A 16,776-nucleotide genomic window follows, 5' to 3' on the forward strand; every position below is an offset into this window, starting at 1 on the left:
TTCGAATAATCTGAAAAATATTTGCATTTCATTTGTTTTTAACTAACATAGGTTGCAGCAGACGCAAATATTTTTTGAAGAATTGAATAGTTTTGAGCTGGGGGGGGGGGGGGGGTGGATTTTTTAGGGGGGGAAGCTTTTTATTTTTGGGATTCGACCCCTCACCAACCAAAGGATTCCCCATTTGGCATTTTTGTTATTGATATCCACTTTAGACAGAACAACCCTTAAACTTTTATGACAATGTATACTAATTTTTCAAGAGAGCGCGCACCGAAAAAAAACACACTTTTTTGGTCAAAACTTTTCAAAATATGCTCAAAAACGTTTTCACCTAATTTTTTTTTATTGTTTTATGTTCAAAATAGGGTCTTTATAGTGTTCTGGGAGTGCTCGGAAAATCAATTTTGTCGACCTAAAAAAGGTTGACCCTCCCCCTTGAGAAAAACCTAGATCCGCCCCTGTTTTTGAGTGTTAATTTTATTCTGGGTTGTTTCAGATTCTACTCATTTTCTACCTTTCCATCATCGGAACTCTAACCTGTATTGGATTAGTGTTCACTACTACCTATGCCCTAGCACAACGGAAAGGAACGTAAGTGAAACACATACTCTGTTGTTTCCAGTAATAACAAGAGAATTATTGAATTCATCCCGAAAACAAGAACACCCAACCAAGAAAACCCTCAGGGATATAAGAAAATTTGACTGTGAACTTTATTTCTTTCAGGCTAAAACAGTTGAGGTTTAAAAATTGAATGTGGTTTAGTGAGCTTGTAGTTCGAAGAAAAAAAAGAAAACGTGTTCTGGAAAAAAGTAAAATTGATTATTTTCATTCCAGCCTAAATTGATTATTTTTAATCCAGACTTAATTGATTGCCGATTTGAATCAAGGGTATAAATCGGTATACACCATGACATTTTCAGATAATAAAAAGACAAAGAATAGCTAGAAAAGCTTTTAAACGTAGGGCAAAATATAGAAGCTTGGATATGATGTTCATCCAATCTAAAAATATGCTAAAATAGAAAACCAAAAAAATTGTACAGCATTTTTTCTTGCAGAAAATGGTTCATTGAGGCCTTCAAAAAGATCAAAAAATCAAAAAAAAATAAGAAAATTGTGACAACGTTCAATCTTTTAGAGACAAAATATGAATTCAGTGTTTTGCATCTAAGGCAAAGATCTTGGCATACAAATCTTGCAAAAAAACATTTTTTTATTCATTTTTCTAGAAAAATAATTCTGTTCATTTTAGATTCGACTATGTAAGAACGGGTGTTACACAAAGACGCTACTACCAGAGTAAAACGGTGAGCACCCCTCTAAAACAAACCAATAACCCCTTCCGTAAAAAACCCCACCCTACCCCACCCCACCCCCTTACGTTGAAAAACTCTGTCGCACGCTTGTGATCCGATAACTGAAATTAATCAAAATCAATTCAAACACCAGAATTTATTAGAGCGATCCATCGTTTGAAGCTTCAATGCCGCGTTATCGCCGCGAGTTTTTCTTGGGAATATTATCAGAAACTAACGAATAACCTTTTTGCCTATTGAAAACTTTTTTCTAATAATTTTGGTCCACAGTGAAAGTAAAATTGTGCAATTTTTTCGGCGACTTTTCGTCCAATGCAACCATTTAAAAAAATTAAAACCTAGAAAAATACAGACTTTCAGCACGGAAAGTCAACTTAATTTCTTAATTTCTTAGTAAAGTTTCTTTGATTCACAGGTGAGCTGTGGCAAAAAGTGCACCACGGATTGGGTTGTCTTAATGTTCATCAGCTGTGGATTCTTCGTCAACGGAGCCATAAGCATCTACCTAAACGCCATTCTGAAGTCACAGTACTGCGAAGCTAGACGAACCGATGAAATGATGAAGAAACACCGTGAAAAAACTAAGAAACGTGAACAAACATTACCGCCTTTGAAATTGAACGGGAGTTTGCCAAATGGAAAACCTAAAAATGGACACATACCAAATGGAACTGTAGTCCAGAAAGCATTGGAAACGCCAAAAAAAGCAAAACAGTTATCTCGAATCAAGTTTATTTCTTCCACACCCAAAGTGAGTAAAAACTAATTTAAAATCTTTTTCATGACGTGAACTATTATTTGGATGTTTTCAGTTTTCTATTAAAAAAAAAGATTTTTGTTTTCGGTTAAAAATAAATGGATATCATTTTTATTATTTTACACATCCTGGTTTGAATCTTCCCTTGACAAAAAACCATGCTTGGAAATTGTAAAGGTTTCATTTTGTTTACAGAAGCGTAAAGCTTTATCAGTAACTACTAACCCTTACATCGGATTCCAACTGGGTAAAATGATTACCGAAGAATACATAGAAGCTCCGTTCAATCAATTTGATGGCCAAAACTCGACTGTTAACCCTAATTCCGAAACGGCTGAAAATCCAGACATGTTTTCTTTGGCCCAAACCAGATTTGGCGCCAGTTTGCCTACGATTACGCAATCGACACTTGTGGAATTTTCCCCTTTTCGATTCAGTGGAGATGATCAAAACTTCGCTGACGAGGATCTAATACGACCAGGCATTGCGTCATTTGACGAGTACAGTCTGGCTATTCCGAGATTGGGCTCGAATTCTTCTGAGTCGCTGACAGCCTATTTCGCCACAGACCAAAAACCAGGTTGGTTAGAGTGCTTCTGTTATAATTTAAATTTTTAAAAGCGTTATAATAAAAAAAATTTTCTCAAAAATTGATTATGAGAAACAGGGCATCTTTAATTGCGAGACAAACTATTTCCGTCTTTCATGAAGATTTCATGAAACAAAAAAAAATTGCTTAAATAATTTGACTTAATTTTTCAGAAACTGAAATTGTTTGCCGAAGCGAAGTTCCGTTGGTTGAAAAACCAAACGAAAGCCGAAAATGCAAATATTCCGAACCAGTGAGGCCAGACGCACCAAATGCGGAAACTTTGATCGACTTCGAATCGCCGCCGAGTGTAATCGGGTCTCCGTTCTCGGCATTCTCACCCCTAGACCACAACAGCAGCAAACGGAGAGAAAGTGTCGAAATTTAAAAGAAAATTAGTTCCTAACTAATAAAAAGTAAAAGCCAACCTTTCGTCTTGTTTTTTAATTAAAAAATGACTTGTTTGTAACATTTTTAACTTAGTTTTGTTGTTCTAAATTATATTCTTTCACATATGGTATCTAGTTTTGATTTTTACCGCGTATTTTTTAGTCCGATGATCTGTTCAAGAAAAACTCTTCTAGATAAATTCTTTTCTTTGAATAGACTTGATTTTGTGAAAAACCTGAAAACATTGAAATGATTTGTTGTCTCTTTGAAAACATTTTAACGGTTTTGCCACTTTTTAAATTTCTGTTACTTTATGAGGTCACTAAAAACTGAAACGCCAATTTTATTTATTGCCAAACTCAAATACTTAATGATCCACTGTTCGATGCATTGTAATTTAGTGATCTTAGCATAGTAACTTTATCGATAGTTGTATCTGGACAGAGTTCATTTATCTACATCATTGATCACATTTTTTTCGAGATGCAATCAACAACCGGTAAGTTGGAAATGAGCTGACTCGATGTCCGTATTGGGCAACCGGTAGTGAATCGGCATAGATTCGACTATGAAGTTTTGTCGGGAGCAATTTTTGGCCGTTTTAGTGTCACCGGATTTGATCAAAATGGTACCTTGCAAGCGAGGGGCGGATCTAGGATTTTCTCGTAAGGAGGGGGGTGGGGTGTGATTTTCAAAAAAATCTAAATTTTGTCGACCTTTTTTTTAGGTCGGCCAAATTGATTATCCGAGCTCCCCCAAATCCCAAAGCAGTAAAAAAAACCCTGTTTGGCCAAGTTTTCGGCAAAAAATTGGGAATAAAAAACAGGCCAAAAAAGGTGTTTTTATGCACTTTTTGGAACATTTTGACCAAATTAACGCTTTTTTTGTCACCCCCCCCCCCCTCAAAAATAGTATATTTGGGCGCCAAAGGCGCCTATAGAAAAATTTTAGGGTGTGTTACCAAAAATGGATATCTCAAAATAGTACAAAGGGGGGACCCTTTGGGTCGGCAGCGGGTCGAATCCCTAAGAGAGGAAGCGTCGCCCCCGCCCATCCTAAATCCGCCCTGTTACAAGCTCCATAAAAGAATAGGTCCTATCCATAAAAACTTGTTAGATAACAAACGCTTAAGGTGACTGACGCAAAAAATAACCAGAATTTTGGGACGAAACGAGAACCAATTAGCGAACTTGGAATACTGGAGCAACGCTTGGCTACTCAAACATTAACACAGCCTGCTATGCAGTTTGCCTTCAAATTGCTGGAAAAAAATTGTATTTTGAACCAGATGTTTTCAAATTGCAGTTCAATTCTAGAAAACTATTTACTTTCACAACAACGGATTGACCAAAAACACTTGTCATTTCATGTATGAAAAACGCTTGTCATATAATTTTGCACACTTCTTTACGTACCAAAACTTGCCAGAAAAATCAATGACAAGCATTATTTCACTTGTTCCTTAGTATACTCAGAACTTGAGTTTGGCTCTTGAATTTGGCTAGAAAATTTTCAGTCAAAATTTTTAGCTGTCGGAAATCATGGCCTGATTTTTTTTGACAAAATGAAGTCTATCTTCACAATGCAAGATCACTAAAAGTTTCAAATTGGATTGGCACTCAGGCTCTTTGCCAAGTTTGTTTCTTTTGTATGAGAAGTTCAGCCTGGACTCTGTCATAGTTAAAATAACAAATGTTTGCAGGCTTTTCTTAATCGAAAAAAAAAGCTTATTCGTGCAAGAAATTATTTTGTGACTAAAAACTGAGGTTCTTTTCCAGTTTAACACCCCTCGTAAAATTACAAAATATGCCTGTTCGAAAATTGTTCACAATGAGTTTTGCATTGAGAAATGTTAAAAATTGACCACTTGTTCACGCTGACACAATTTAATGCAACTTATAACGTGAAAAAAAAATTTAAATAGTCTTTCAAAAATTTAATTTCGTAAAAAAATCGAAGTGGGTGGTGGAACTACAAAAGTGCCAAACTTAAGAAAAACTTACATTGCATGTTGGATTTTTTCTTCGAGCATTTTTGTGCACAATGTAAAAATTGCTTACATTGCAATTTTCATGTATAGAAAATGTTCGGTAAACGTTGCTTCAAAAACACTGTGTTTGAAATTGTAAACCTTTTCTTGTATGAAACTGTACGATAAGGAATTATGGTGCATGGAGGTCAACCCGGGGCTATAACAGCTGAACCTCTGGTGTTCAGTTCTTAACAGCTCAACGTCTGTTTAACCTTGTGGATTAAGTGTTTTATGTTTGTATAGTTTAATAGCTCCAAAAAATAGGTGCAAAATCCTATAGTCCTTTGGTTAATTTTTTTATCAATCAATATAAAATTATACAAGACTGTTCGTATTAGGAAGAAGCCCTGAATGTTCCGAGTGCCTTTGAAAATTTATGGAGCAGTAATAACATTAAAAAAACTTGGAGCAGTAATATGGAGCAGTAATAACAGTCTCCGCTTACGCGTTAACAGCGCGAAATATATCGCGCGTTAGTTGTCCCAAATTGGCCAAAAGGGCAACCTTTTAACCCCCGTAACTTTACGAAAAATTATCACAGGTAAAATATATTTTCAAATTTGAGCTCAGGACAACAATACCTTTCGAATGAAATGAAAAAATTCCGTCAAAAATGGCTAGTTAAAAAATCGAAGTTTGTCTGAAGAAAAAAAAACCCACCCCGACCACAAATATTCCGTCACTTTCGTATCGAAAGTCGGAACAATAATCATGAGATCATTTAAGAAAAAAGAATTATCAGAAAAATGCAATTAAATCAACGCAAGCTTTTTACTGTTTTTGCTTGATTCGATAATTTGTCATGAAACGTCCCGGTACCATTATATTTATCTAACCTAATTTAAAGCAATTTAGATGAGACCTTGTTTTGTCTTGGCATAACTCTCATTCAAAGTAGTAGCCACAGGTTACGAGCATTTGATCTTTTTGTTGCACAATTATGGCAAACTGTAATTTCAATTAAATTTCGAAATTTTTAGCTTTAGACTCGATTTTTCTAATTCTCACATAACACATAAGCTAAGTGGAACCTGATCTAAACTACATTTTATGATTGGATAATTTAGATATTTTACCAATGTAAAGTATTTAATATTAACCAATCATGATCCATCTAACTAACAACCCACTTATTTGTAAGTGCTGAAGTTACTTGTAATTTCAGCACCAGAGAGATTTGAATTTAACTTAGAAATTAGTTGGACTCTCCCGAGCACTTCAGCAGCCGCAATAAACCAGTATACCCTAGATCTATTGAGCCTAGCAGAGACTAGTTAAACAACCTGAGACTAGATAGTATAAGAGTAAGATTAGGATCGGTATTAGACTAAGAAGTTGCACGAATCTATCCGGCCGAAAATAAGATAGCGTGACGAGCAGACGGTGTACCCTATCCGAAATTACTCTATGAGTTATACACCCAAGACCTAACTCATCTGGTGCGACCATAAGTCTCGAACAAGACCTTACTAGATTAGAATTAACCAAAAATAGATTAGAAATTAGACAAAAACATTTACAAAATGTTATACGACAATAATTTAATTGAAATGTCTCTCCGACTCAATAGATCAGAGCCAATATTCCGAACCATAACAGAACTACCCCGAATTGGAAGAAGACCTCGAACCAAAGACGACATACGACAAAGTAGAAACTTGCCGTATAGTTATATGATAGTTCGGCAAAAGCCAGAACAAACTTTTATATTTCGAATACTACTTGCAATGAATTTAGATTTCCATTTGCAAACATAAAACCTTGAAGTTACTCTTCAAAATCATTTCAGGCGCTAAACAAAATTAATATTATACAATAACGATTGATAAAAAGATCTTAGATCGTTTTCCTAAAACTCTGCAGTATTATACAAAACATGTTTGAAAAATATTTATTGGAAAATAAAAATAAAAATTAGTAGCATGACAATAAATGGTTAGTAATCATAAATCATCCTGTTGTTCCAGCTTCATCATCTAAAACATAACAGCAATCATAAACCCACTAACATCATCAAAACACTAAATCTTTCCTTTACACACATTTAAAATTTTATTAAAACTTAAATTCACTTAATTTTAAAACCAGATCATCAAGGCTTATCCTTGGATCTTAAATCATTTTCTACTTAATTAAATTTTAAATTTGATCATCAAGGCTTATCCTTGGATCAAACAGAACAACTTGGTTCTCCCCCACCCACTTAATTAGTGTCTAACGACCTCAAACGTCGATTCACTACCCAACCCTTTCTAAAGACCCAAGACTAATAGAAATTTTTAAACAAAACTAATCATTCAAATTAGGATAAATAGTGAAGAACTTCGGTTATTCATCCTTCACTTGACCCCCCCTCTTACCAGACCCAGGATAAATCTTAGACTTAGTAAGTTTAAAATAGTATCTAACGAACTACTCGCGTTCTAATTATACCTGAACCTTGTGGATCGATTTACTATTCTCCAACCCTTGAACACAATCACTACCCCTAAGTAAGATTAAGTAAGTTAACACCTTAGCTTATACTAGTCACGAGAAAGTAAAAATCATTCTTCGGAATCGATATACTTTTCTCTCCAACCCTGAACAAATAGACCCAGGTTAAGCTAACCAAAAAATCGTAAGAACTAACAGTTTAGGAAAATAGAAATCATTTAACAACCTTTGCATCCGTCATTCTAAACCTTATGTCATTTAAAAACCTAGGAAATAAACAAACAATCGTTTTACACAATTGTGAAATAAATAACAAAAAATACGACCTTGTAATCACACCTCATACACAAACAGTTGGATACATTCGCACAAAACGACAAACACTAAAGAGGAAAATAATAACTAAACAAAGACAAATAACACGAAAAAGATTTTCAAAAAATTGAAACGCATTTTCAGAATCAGAAACCAACAGTTTAGACGAACTTTACAAACTAAAAGAATCAATAGATAAAAATTGCCCACTTCACGATCAACTATATTTTTCTGACTCAGAAACAACTTCAAATTCATCAAAAAGAGGAAAAAGAAGAATAAAAAAGCAGTATAAACACAAACCAGTACATTTGTACAATTGGAATCAACCAATTCGACACATTAATAATTACATATTAACAGTCATCGAACGAAAAAATGAGCTCAACGCACACCCCAGGTGACGAAACCCCAGATGATGATGAAATCTTTCCTTTTATAGTAGATGCAGATACTGATAGAGGACAACACATATTTTGTCAAAATTTACTCGTAAATTTATTCGAACCCGGAATCAGTCCATGTAAAACAGAGTTCCCCGATGTAAAAATCAAAAGACAAATCATAGATCACTATCTAAAAGATATATGCAACATAACACAACAGTATGGAATCTACTCTATAGAATTCACTTCCCCAAACCATAATAATAGAACATATACTATTCAAACAGACGATCTTGATTTAGAATTTTCAAAAGTTTTTTCAGAATATATAAAAAGCATCCAATACCATAACTCACAAAGAGCAAACTCCATTTTCACCAATGAAGTTTTCGCAATAATATATAGTTATATTTCGATATTAGAAAACGAAATCCCATTAACAAATGTCTCACCGACAGAAACATCTAAACATTTAAGAGTACGACATGAAATCACACTACTCTCTAGTTATTTAAACATCATTAAAGAAAATTTCACGAAAGACGACGTTTCACAACATACCAAACACGATTTACAAAAAATTTTGGCATGGTTCATAATAGATTATTTCACACACAATATTGATTTAATTGCACAAGCAAGAAAAAATTTTAGACCCCAAAATTCGAACGATGATACCGCTATCACAGAACAATCAGATTATGTTTGGGACCCCGAATGGTCTCATCCCGCATTTATAAGCTTTCCACAATCAATCTCAAGTCAAGCAATAGGTACAATATCTTACATAAGAGATTATGTAAGAGTAATACCATTAACAATTGATGCAACACCATTAAACTATAATACATTTTTACCCGATACACAAAATAATAGTTTAAACTCTACAGTCATACACAACGAAAACCTCAATGGAACTAGGAATCTTACTCAACAAGATATCCAGACACCATCACACTTCATAAATGAAGAAATTGTACACACAACAACTACACAACAAAGTATTTCACCAATACGCCCAAATTTAACAACACCAAGAAATACAAATCCTTCACAAACACAGGTAACCTTACAATCAACCGTTAAACCTTCGGTTGCCCCTAAATATTCACATATGGATTACCAAACATACAGACCCATGACAATACCATCAAAAACACGCAAAACATTCACTAGAAACAACTTTGCAGACCATAATTATAATTATACACATACATCAAAAACAAATTATCAACCACAAAGGAATTTTAATCAATATACAAAACCTCGAAACTGGGATAACCCAACGGCCCAATATAATTCCAAAAATTTTCAACCAAATCCTCCACAGGATCGCAGTGAAAATTACCCATTTTTTCAACAAAATAAAAATAAAAAACAAACATCTTATCAAATGGATTATTTATCCTCAGATGATGATTTCTTACAACCAGATATATTTGCACAAAATACTCAAGAATATCGTAGACAAGGAATACAGAAAACATGTACAAACCATAGAAATTTTTCTCCACAAACAATAGATGCACAACATCAACAACCAATTCAACAACAAAATCCAATTAATACACAATCTTTTCAACCAATTCAACAACAAAATCCAATGACTGCACACTCGTATCAACCATCACAAATGCAAAATGAAATACCACTCCCATATTATCTCCAACAACATGAAATAACAAGAAACCAACTTTCAAATTTTTCTCAAATGCCAAATGCAGCAGAATCATTACAAATGACAATGAATCCATACCTTATGGGTGGATCATCAATAACATCAAACAAACCCTTAATGGTTTTCACAGGAACAGACCCTGAATACTCTGTAGAAGATTATTTAAATGCAGTAACAGCAAATTTGATTTTAAATATAGGACCTGAACCAATTAATACGCCACTACATCAAAACTGGATACATCGACGCACAGCGTTAATACAAACAACCTTAGATGGCGCAGCCCAAAAATGGTTTTCAGTACTACCTCTAGAAATAAAATCAAACTGGAAAAGATTTACACAAGAATTTTCAAAAATGTTTGACTCCGAAAGAAACAAACAACAACAAAGAGTTTTATGTAATGAAATTCGCAGATTACCAAACGAAACCATCAAGCAAATAGCAGTACGAATCGAAACACTAGTTCGAAAAGCATATTCATTAAATACACATGACTATAAAAACACAAAGATGACAGAAATCTTAACGATGACCTTAACACCACAATTAAGGAAAATAGCAATAAAAAAGAGAGCATCTCATCCTTCTTCAATTCGAGAACCCGATTTAGATTTTCGAAAACTAGTAGACAAATTAGAACAAGCAGAAATCACGATGAAACTAGAAGAAACGGAAAATCTGAAATTACAATACGTTAACAGAATTGAAACGACTCCCACTAATATTAATAATATACAGGAATCAGAAACAGACCTCGTTGAAAAAATCACTGAAATACTCAATATTTACGAAAAGAACCCAAACTTTAAAGGCAAACCATCTTTCAAAAAATGGTGTAATTATTGCCGACGATACGGACATAGTATTTCCGAATGTAGACAAAAACAGCAAGATAATCAAAATAAACCTCAAAAATACAAAGAACCAAATAAATCATTCTATCAATATATGAAAAAAGATCAAAATCTACCAAACAAAAATGTATACAGCAACAACAGTTCAGGAAAGCCACTTCCGAACAATACAAGTTATACAAGAAATCAATCCCCATATAACTCAAGTTATAGAGGAAGATCACCAGAACGAAGAAACACGAACAATTCATCACAAAATCACTACAATAGACCAAATAGTCGAAATAACTACTCCAGATCAAATTCAAACACACAACGATTTGTTTCTAGATCTAATTCCCAACCAAGAAATAACTACTATCCAAACAACCAATCACGAAATTCATCATACAATAGGAATAGAAACTACTCCTATAATCGAAATAGAAGTTATTCAAACAACCGAAACCAGAATTACCCGAACAATCAATCAAGGAATAACTCATATAATAGATCGAACTATAACAGACAAAACAATAATTACCAAAACAGATCGCGAAATAATTCACAAAATCGACACTCAAGTTATAATAATCGTTATAGAAATTATTCCCAATCACCACACCGGAATAATAATCACTATAATAACTCTAATAATCGTCATAGAAGCAGTACACCTAAACATCAAAGACAAATCAATCAAGTACAAGCTAAACCAGAAACAACATCAGACCCCCCAGGTATTGATGACACAGTTACTGATACGTTACAACTCAATCAAATAAATTGTACATCATCAGATTCAGAAAGTGATACAGAAAACACTCTTTCTATCAATATGATAAAAGTCGAAAATGACTATGAATCTGTCATATATGAACAACCTTTTCCATCACACATATATGAAAATCAATCAGAATTTCTTCAAAATTATTACACTACACCCATAAATTCCACACCAACAACGCAAGAAACAAATGCAAAAAATACTACAGAACAACCCAATCAAAATGTCAAAACAAAATGCTTGAATACAAACCACATCTACCAAAATATACAAAAAGAACAACCCAAAGAAAAAATCTGGACAATACCATTTCTCTTAGAAAGCCCAAGAAACAAAGAATTTCAACCACCAGACCTTGAAATAGATTTTTTAATTGATTCAGGAGCAGAATCAAACATAATAAACATTCCCACATGGAATGAAATAAAAACTTTACACCCAAAGCTAACACCTCTTGAAACCTCCAGCAAACTAGCAACAGCACAAGGATCAACACTGATAAACTACGGAAAAATCCAATTATTTCTCCTCCCTACCAGAACAATGGAGCAAAGTAAAATTCTAAATAAGCCATTTAAACAAATATTCCATATCACTGATATTAAATATAATATCATTGGAATACCATTTATTTCGAAGTATATACCAACAATTAACATCCTAAATAGTAAAATATTAATCAAAGATAAATATACAAAAACAAAAGAAACATCCTTAACATTTTTTCAAAGATTAAATAAACAACCACCATTCTTTTCAAAATTCTACCCGATATTTAACCAACAAAGAAAACACCTAAAACCACTATCAGGAAATATCTATAATTTTTCAATCAAACAAGTTCACCAATATGATAAAGAACAAAACAAACAAAAATTTCATATGTCAGAATTTGAATTCAAACCTATTCACAAATTTTTCAAAATCACAATCTCATCAATAAAATATTTGAAAAATTCGAATTCAGATATTATTTCCTTACATGTTTATAACAACACACCTTACCAAGTAACATTACCTTTAGGACTTTTAGGATATTGTGAAACCAACGCTACAATATCACCAATACACGAAAAAGCCTATCGCGTAAATAATATACTCCAATTACTAGATATTTGCCAATCTACAATTCTTAATGAAGAATTATCTATAAATAATATAATAAGTAACGAAAACAGAAATACGGATTATTTCACAAAAACTCCATATTTCAAACCTACATTCAACATAAGTAACTACACAGAGGACCAACAAAAATTTTTAACAATGTTTAATTTCCAACATTCACAAATAACACAAGACGAATTCGAAAAATTAGCCAAACAGCTAATTAAATATTCATCAGTCTATGCAACATCAAAATTCGATGTTGGAAAAATCAGTTCATCGCTACATCTCCCATTAAAACCAGACGCAGTTTTCAAAAAACAGAGAGCAAGTAAAGTACCAATTCACTTACATGATAAAGTAAACAGATTACTCGATATTTTAGAACAGTACAATATTATATCACCAGTTAATAAAGAAGAACAACCAAAAGGCAACACATTCATCAACCCCGTTATCATTCTAGCTAAAGGAGAATCATTAAAAATCGTTCTCGACGCTAGATACCTCAATTCACTCATAGATGAATCAAAATGCAATTGGCCCATCGAACCAATACAAGTTATTTTAACAAAAATAAATGGCAAATACTTCACAACCGCCGATATGAATAGTGCATACAATCAAATGCCACTAGATGAACAATCACGACGTTTAACACAATTTGTTATCGGAAACCAACAATATGAATTTAATCGCTTATTCTATGGAATATCCATAGGACCAGCAGCATTTTCAGCTTTTATGAGCAAAATTTTTAGACCACTAATACTCAAGAAAAACGCAATCACCTATCTAGACGATGTTTTTATGCAATCACAAACAAAAGACGAAATGTTCAAAGTTTTAGAAAAATATCACCAAATACTTCAGAACGAAAATCTGAAGGCCGCCCCCGATAAATCACACTTCTTTTTGACAAGAGTTAAATTCTTAGGACATAATATAGAAAGAAAAACAGTCACTCCATTGAAATCACGCATTGACGCTATTCAAAAACTTCAACCACCAACAAATAAAAAGAAAATCCAAGAATTTCTTGGAATGTTAAACTTTTTAAGTAAATATGTTTATAAAATGCAATTATATCTACGACCATTTTACAACATCCTTAGACAACAAAATAATTTTGAATGGAATACAGAACATCAAGCACGATTCGAAGAAATAAAGAAACTTTTAACTGAACAAATTTCAAACACAATTCCAGACCCTGATCAACCATTTTATGCAATGTGCGATGCTTCGAACTTTGGCATCGGTGCAGCACTATTACAATCACATAATGGTACAAATAAAATGAACCTCATATCAGCAAATTCTCGATTATTCACTCAAGCAGAGCTACGACTCTCAACTCTAATGAGAGAATGTACAGCCATAATATATACACTGACAGAATATGAATTTCTGATACTTGGATCAAAACATCCAACAGTTCTATTCACAGACCATAAACCAATCATCTTTCTCTTTACACAAAAATCTAACCCAAACCACCGAGTTTACAGATTTCAACTAATTCTAATGAAATTTCCAAACTTACATATAGTTTGGACTGCAGGAAAAAATCTTGCATTACCAGACACCTTAAGTCGAAATACACCACCTGAATTACTTACACGAAAAACAACAGTTGAAATACCCAAAAACATAAAATTCTACCTTGCAGAAAACGAAACATCACCCCGATTAGAATGCAAATATGCAGTTAAAACTGATATTGAACAATCACAAATAAATAATTTACAACATTTCCCACTTTATTTAGATTGTCAAAATAATCATTATGAAGTTGATTTACTTGGAACATCAACTTTCAAACCAATCCCATATTCTCAATGGATAAAAAATAACACCCAACAAAAACGAACAAAACAACACCTGTCTAAGAAAGACCATTTTCCACTAATTGAAAAAGAAGATTTAACTGATAAAATAAATTTATCAGGACCACAAACAAATGATTCAAAATACACAATAAATCAAGTTTTTGACCTTCACGACCCACTTGATACAATACCTTTATCTAAATTAGAAATTGAGAACATTTTTCTCCCTCCAACAGAAACGATTACAATTTCAACACTGAAACAATATCAAAATCTTGACCCGATAATTAGAAAACTAAAATCATGGCACAAATATAAAACTAAACCTGTCAAGGCAGATTCAACCATTCTAGGAAACAAAACACTCCTCCGATACTTTCGCAAATTTAACAACACAACAATTAACGAAAATACAGACCTTTTAGAGTATAACCTGAATGAATCTACAGTTCCATGTCTCCCTTTAAGTATGATTCTCATCGCTTTTAATATTTCACATACACAAAATATTAAAGGACACTCTGGATCAGAAAAAACATATTCAAATTTTATACAAAATTTTTACTTCCCAAATGCACCAATCTGGATAAAAGTACTATGCAATGATTGTATAATATGTCAGCTAAATAAACCTTACCCAAATCAAAAACAAATAGCACAAAAACAAGATTTTAAAGGACAAAGTTTGTACTTTAATCATCGTATCTCATTTGATACTAAAGGACCAATTTCACCCTCATCAGAAGGAAACTCCTACATTATGGTAATTGTTGACGCATTTACACATTATGTAGCACTTAACCCAGTACCACATTGTAACGCTTATTACGCTTACACAACACTCTATGAACACTGGATAGCAAAATTCGGACTACCAGAAATTTTAGTTACAGACAATGGTACAGAATTCATAAATAATGAAATAATAACACTATGTCATTTATACAACATTAAACACAAACCACGTACATCTCATGCACCTTGGACAAACGGCTTAGTCGAAGGTATGAACCGTTCACTACAAGAATATCTTAGATGTATCATCAACGGAAATGATACAAAATATACCGAATGGTCAGCAGATGTAAAATTATTTCCCTTAGCATATAACTCACAAATTACGACAACACTAGGAATGTCACCATACGAAATGGTTTTTAACCAAAAGCCACGCAAACCAATAATGTTTACAGCAAATTCCCATAAAAACGCACAAGGTTATTGTAAACCAAATAAAGATTCAATTTGTTATAACCTACCTTTACATACACACGATGAAGATCATTTTCATCACCCACAAATTCTTAAATTAGCCTCCGGTACACACACCGAATGGATTTTAAATAGAGATAAGAAACACAATGAAATTTACCAAAAAATAACGAAAAAGTTATTACAAAGACAAAACATAAATGAACAAATCAATTCACGTTTTACACCAGCTTCCGATTTAAAAATTGGAACATTTGTTTTAATACCTAATTTTAATACTCAAAAAGGAATTTCTAAAAAATTACAACCCCTTCGAAAAGGACCATACCAAATAATTGCAAAACCCACTGATGTCACATATAAAATTACCGACTCAAACAAAAAAGAAATCGTTCAACATCGAAACAACCTATTACCTTATTACCCAAAAGAATACGCACTCCGCGAATTAACCCAATTATATTCTTTCACAGGATTAAAAATCATTCAAAATGAACCACATCTGAAAAACACAGAACAAAATGATAACCCCACCGAAAATCAAAACACAAAACCAACCGCCACCAAAAACAATACACAAAACCATAAAGAATCTCCAAAACAAAGAAAAAATAGAAAAATGACAGAACAAATAATACCCCAAGAAGAAATAGACAAATCTGAACATAGAAAAACAACAAGACTCCGAAATCAACCACGTAAAAACTACAAAATGTTCATCCCCCAATCTAAAATATTAAAGAAAGTAGAATTTAAAAAGTAATTTTAAGATTTTATACTTCACAATCTTGAAACCTCCGTAACATTTTTCATTTCAATTTTTCAAAATAACATGCTCACAAGTCCGCAATAATTCTAGTTCAAAATAGACCAATAGGATTCATCCAATCCGCCACTTTCTCTAACTCAAACTAAATACAATTAGACGAATAATCTAGAACTCCAGGCACATCTCTAACTATAACTTTACAACCTCCAGGTCAAAAATAAGCAAACCACTCCAACTTGACAACTAAAATAAATATCACCATAATACCGTACCCCTCCCTTATCTAATAACCCAAAGATCAACAATATTTCCCCAACTCAGACCACGA

The 16,776-nt window shown here is 33.1% G+C and overlaps 1 protein-coding gene across 9 annotated transcripts in view; it reads left to right on the forward strand.

The window, feature by feature from the left end:
- Positions 1–3,132, forward strand: part of LOC134852890 (uncharacterized) — a 39,959-nt gene extending 36,827 nt beyond the window's left edge. For all 9 annotated transcript variants that reach the window (XM_063868740.1, XM_063868738.1, XM_063868741.1 and 6 more), the window contains 5 exons: positions 500–594; positions 1,259–1,313; positions 1,738–2,073; positions 2,275–2,659; positions 2,842–3,132. In XM_063868740.1, coding sequence (XP_063724810.1) covers positions 500–594; positions 1,259–1,313; positions 1,738–2,073; positions 2,275–2,659; positions 2,842–3,056 — 1,086 coding nt within the window. In that variant the 3' untranslated portion in view covers positions 3,057–3,132. The remainder of the gene's footprint in view (positions 1–499; positions 595–1,258; positions 1,314–1,737; positions 2,074–2,274; positions 2,660–2,841) is intronic.
- The last annotated feature ends 13,644 nt before the right edge of the window (positions 3,133–16,776 follow it).

Source organism: Symsagittifera roscoffensis, chromosome 8, assembly GCF_963678635.1.
Source record: "Symsagittifera roscoffensis chromosome 8, txSymRosc1.1, whole genome shotgun sequence".
In the NCBI taxonomy this organism is placed as follows: domain Eukaryota; kingdom Metazoa; phylum Xenacoelomorpha; order Acoela; family Convolutidae; genus Symsagittifera; species Symsagittifera roscoffensis.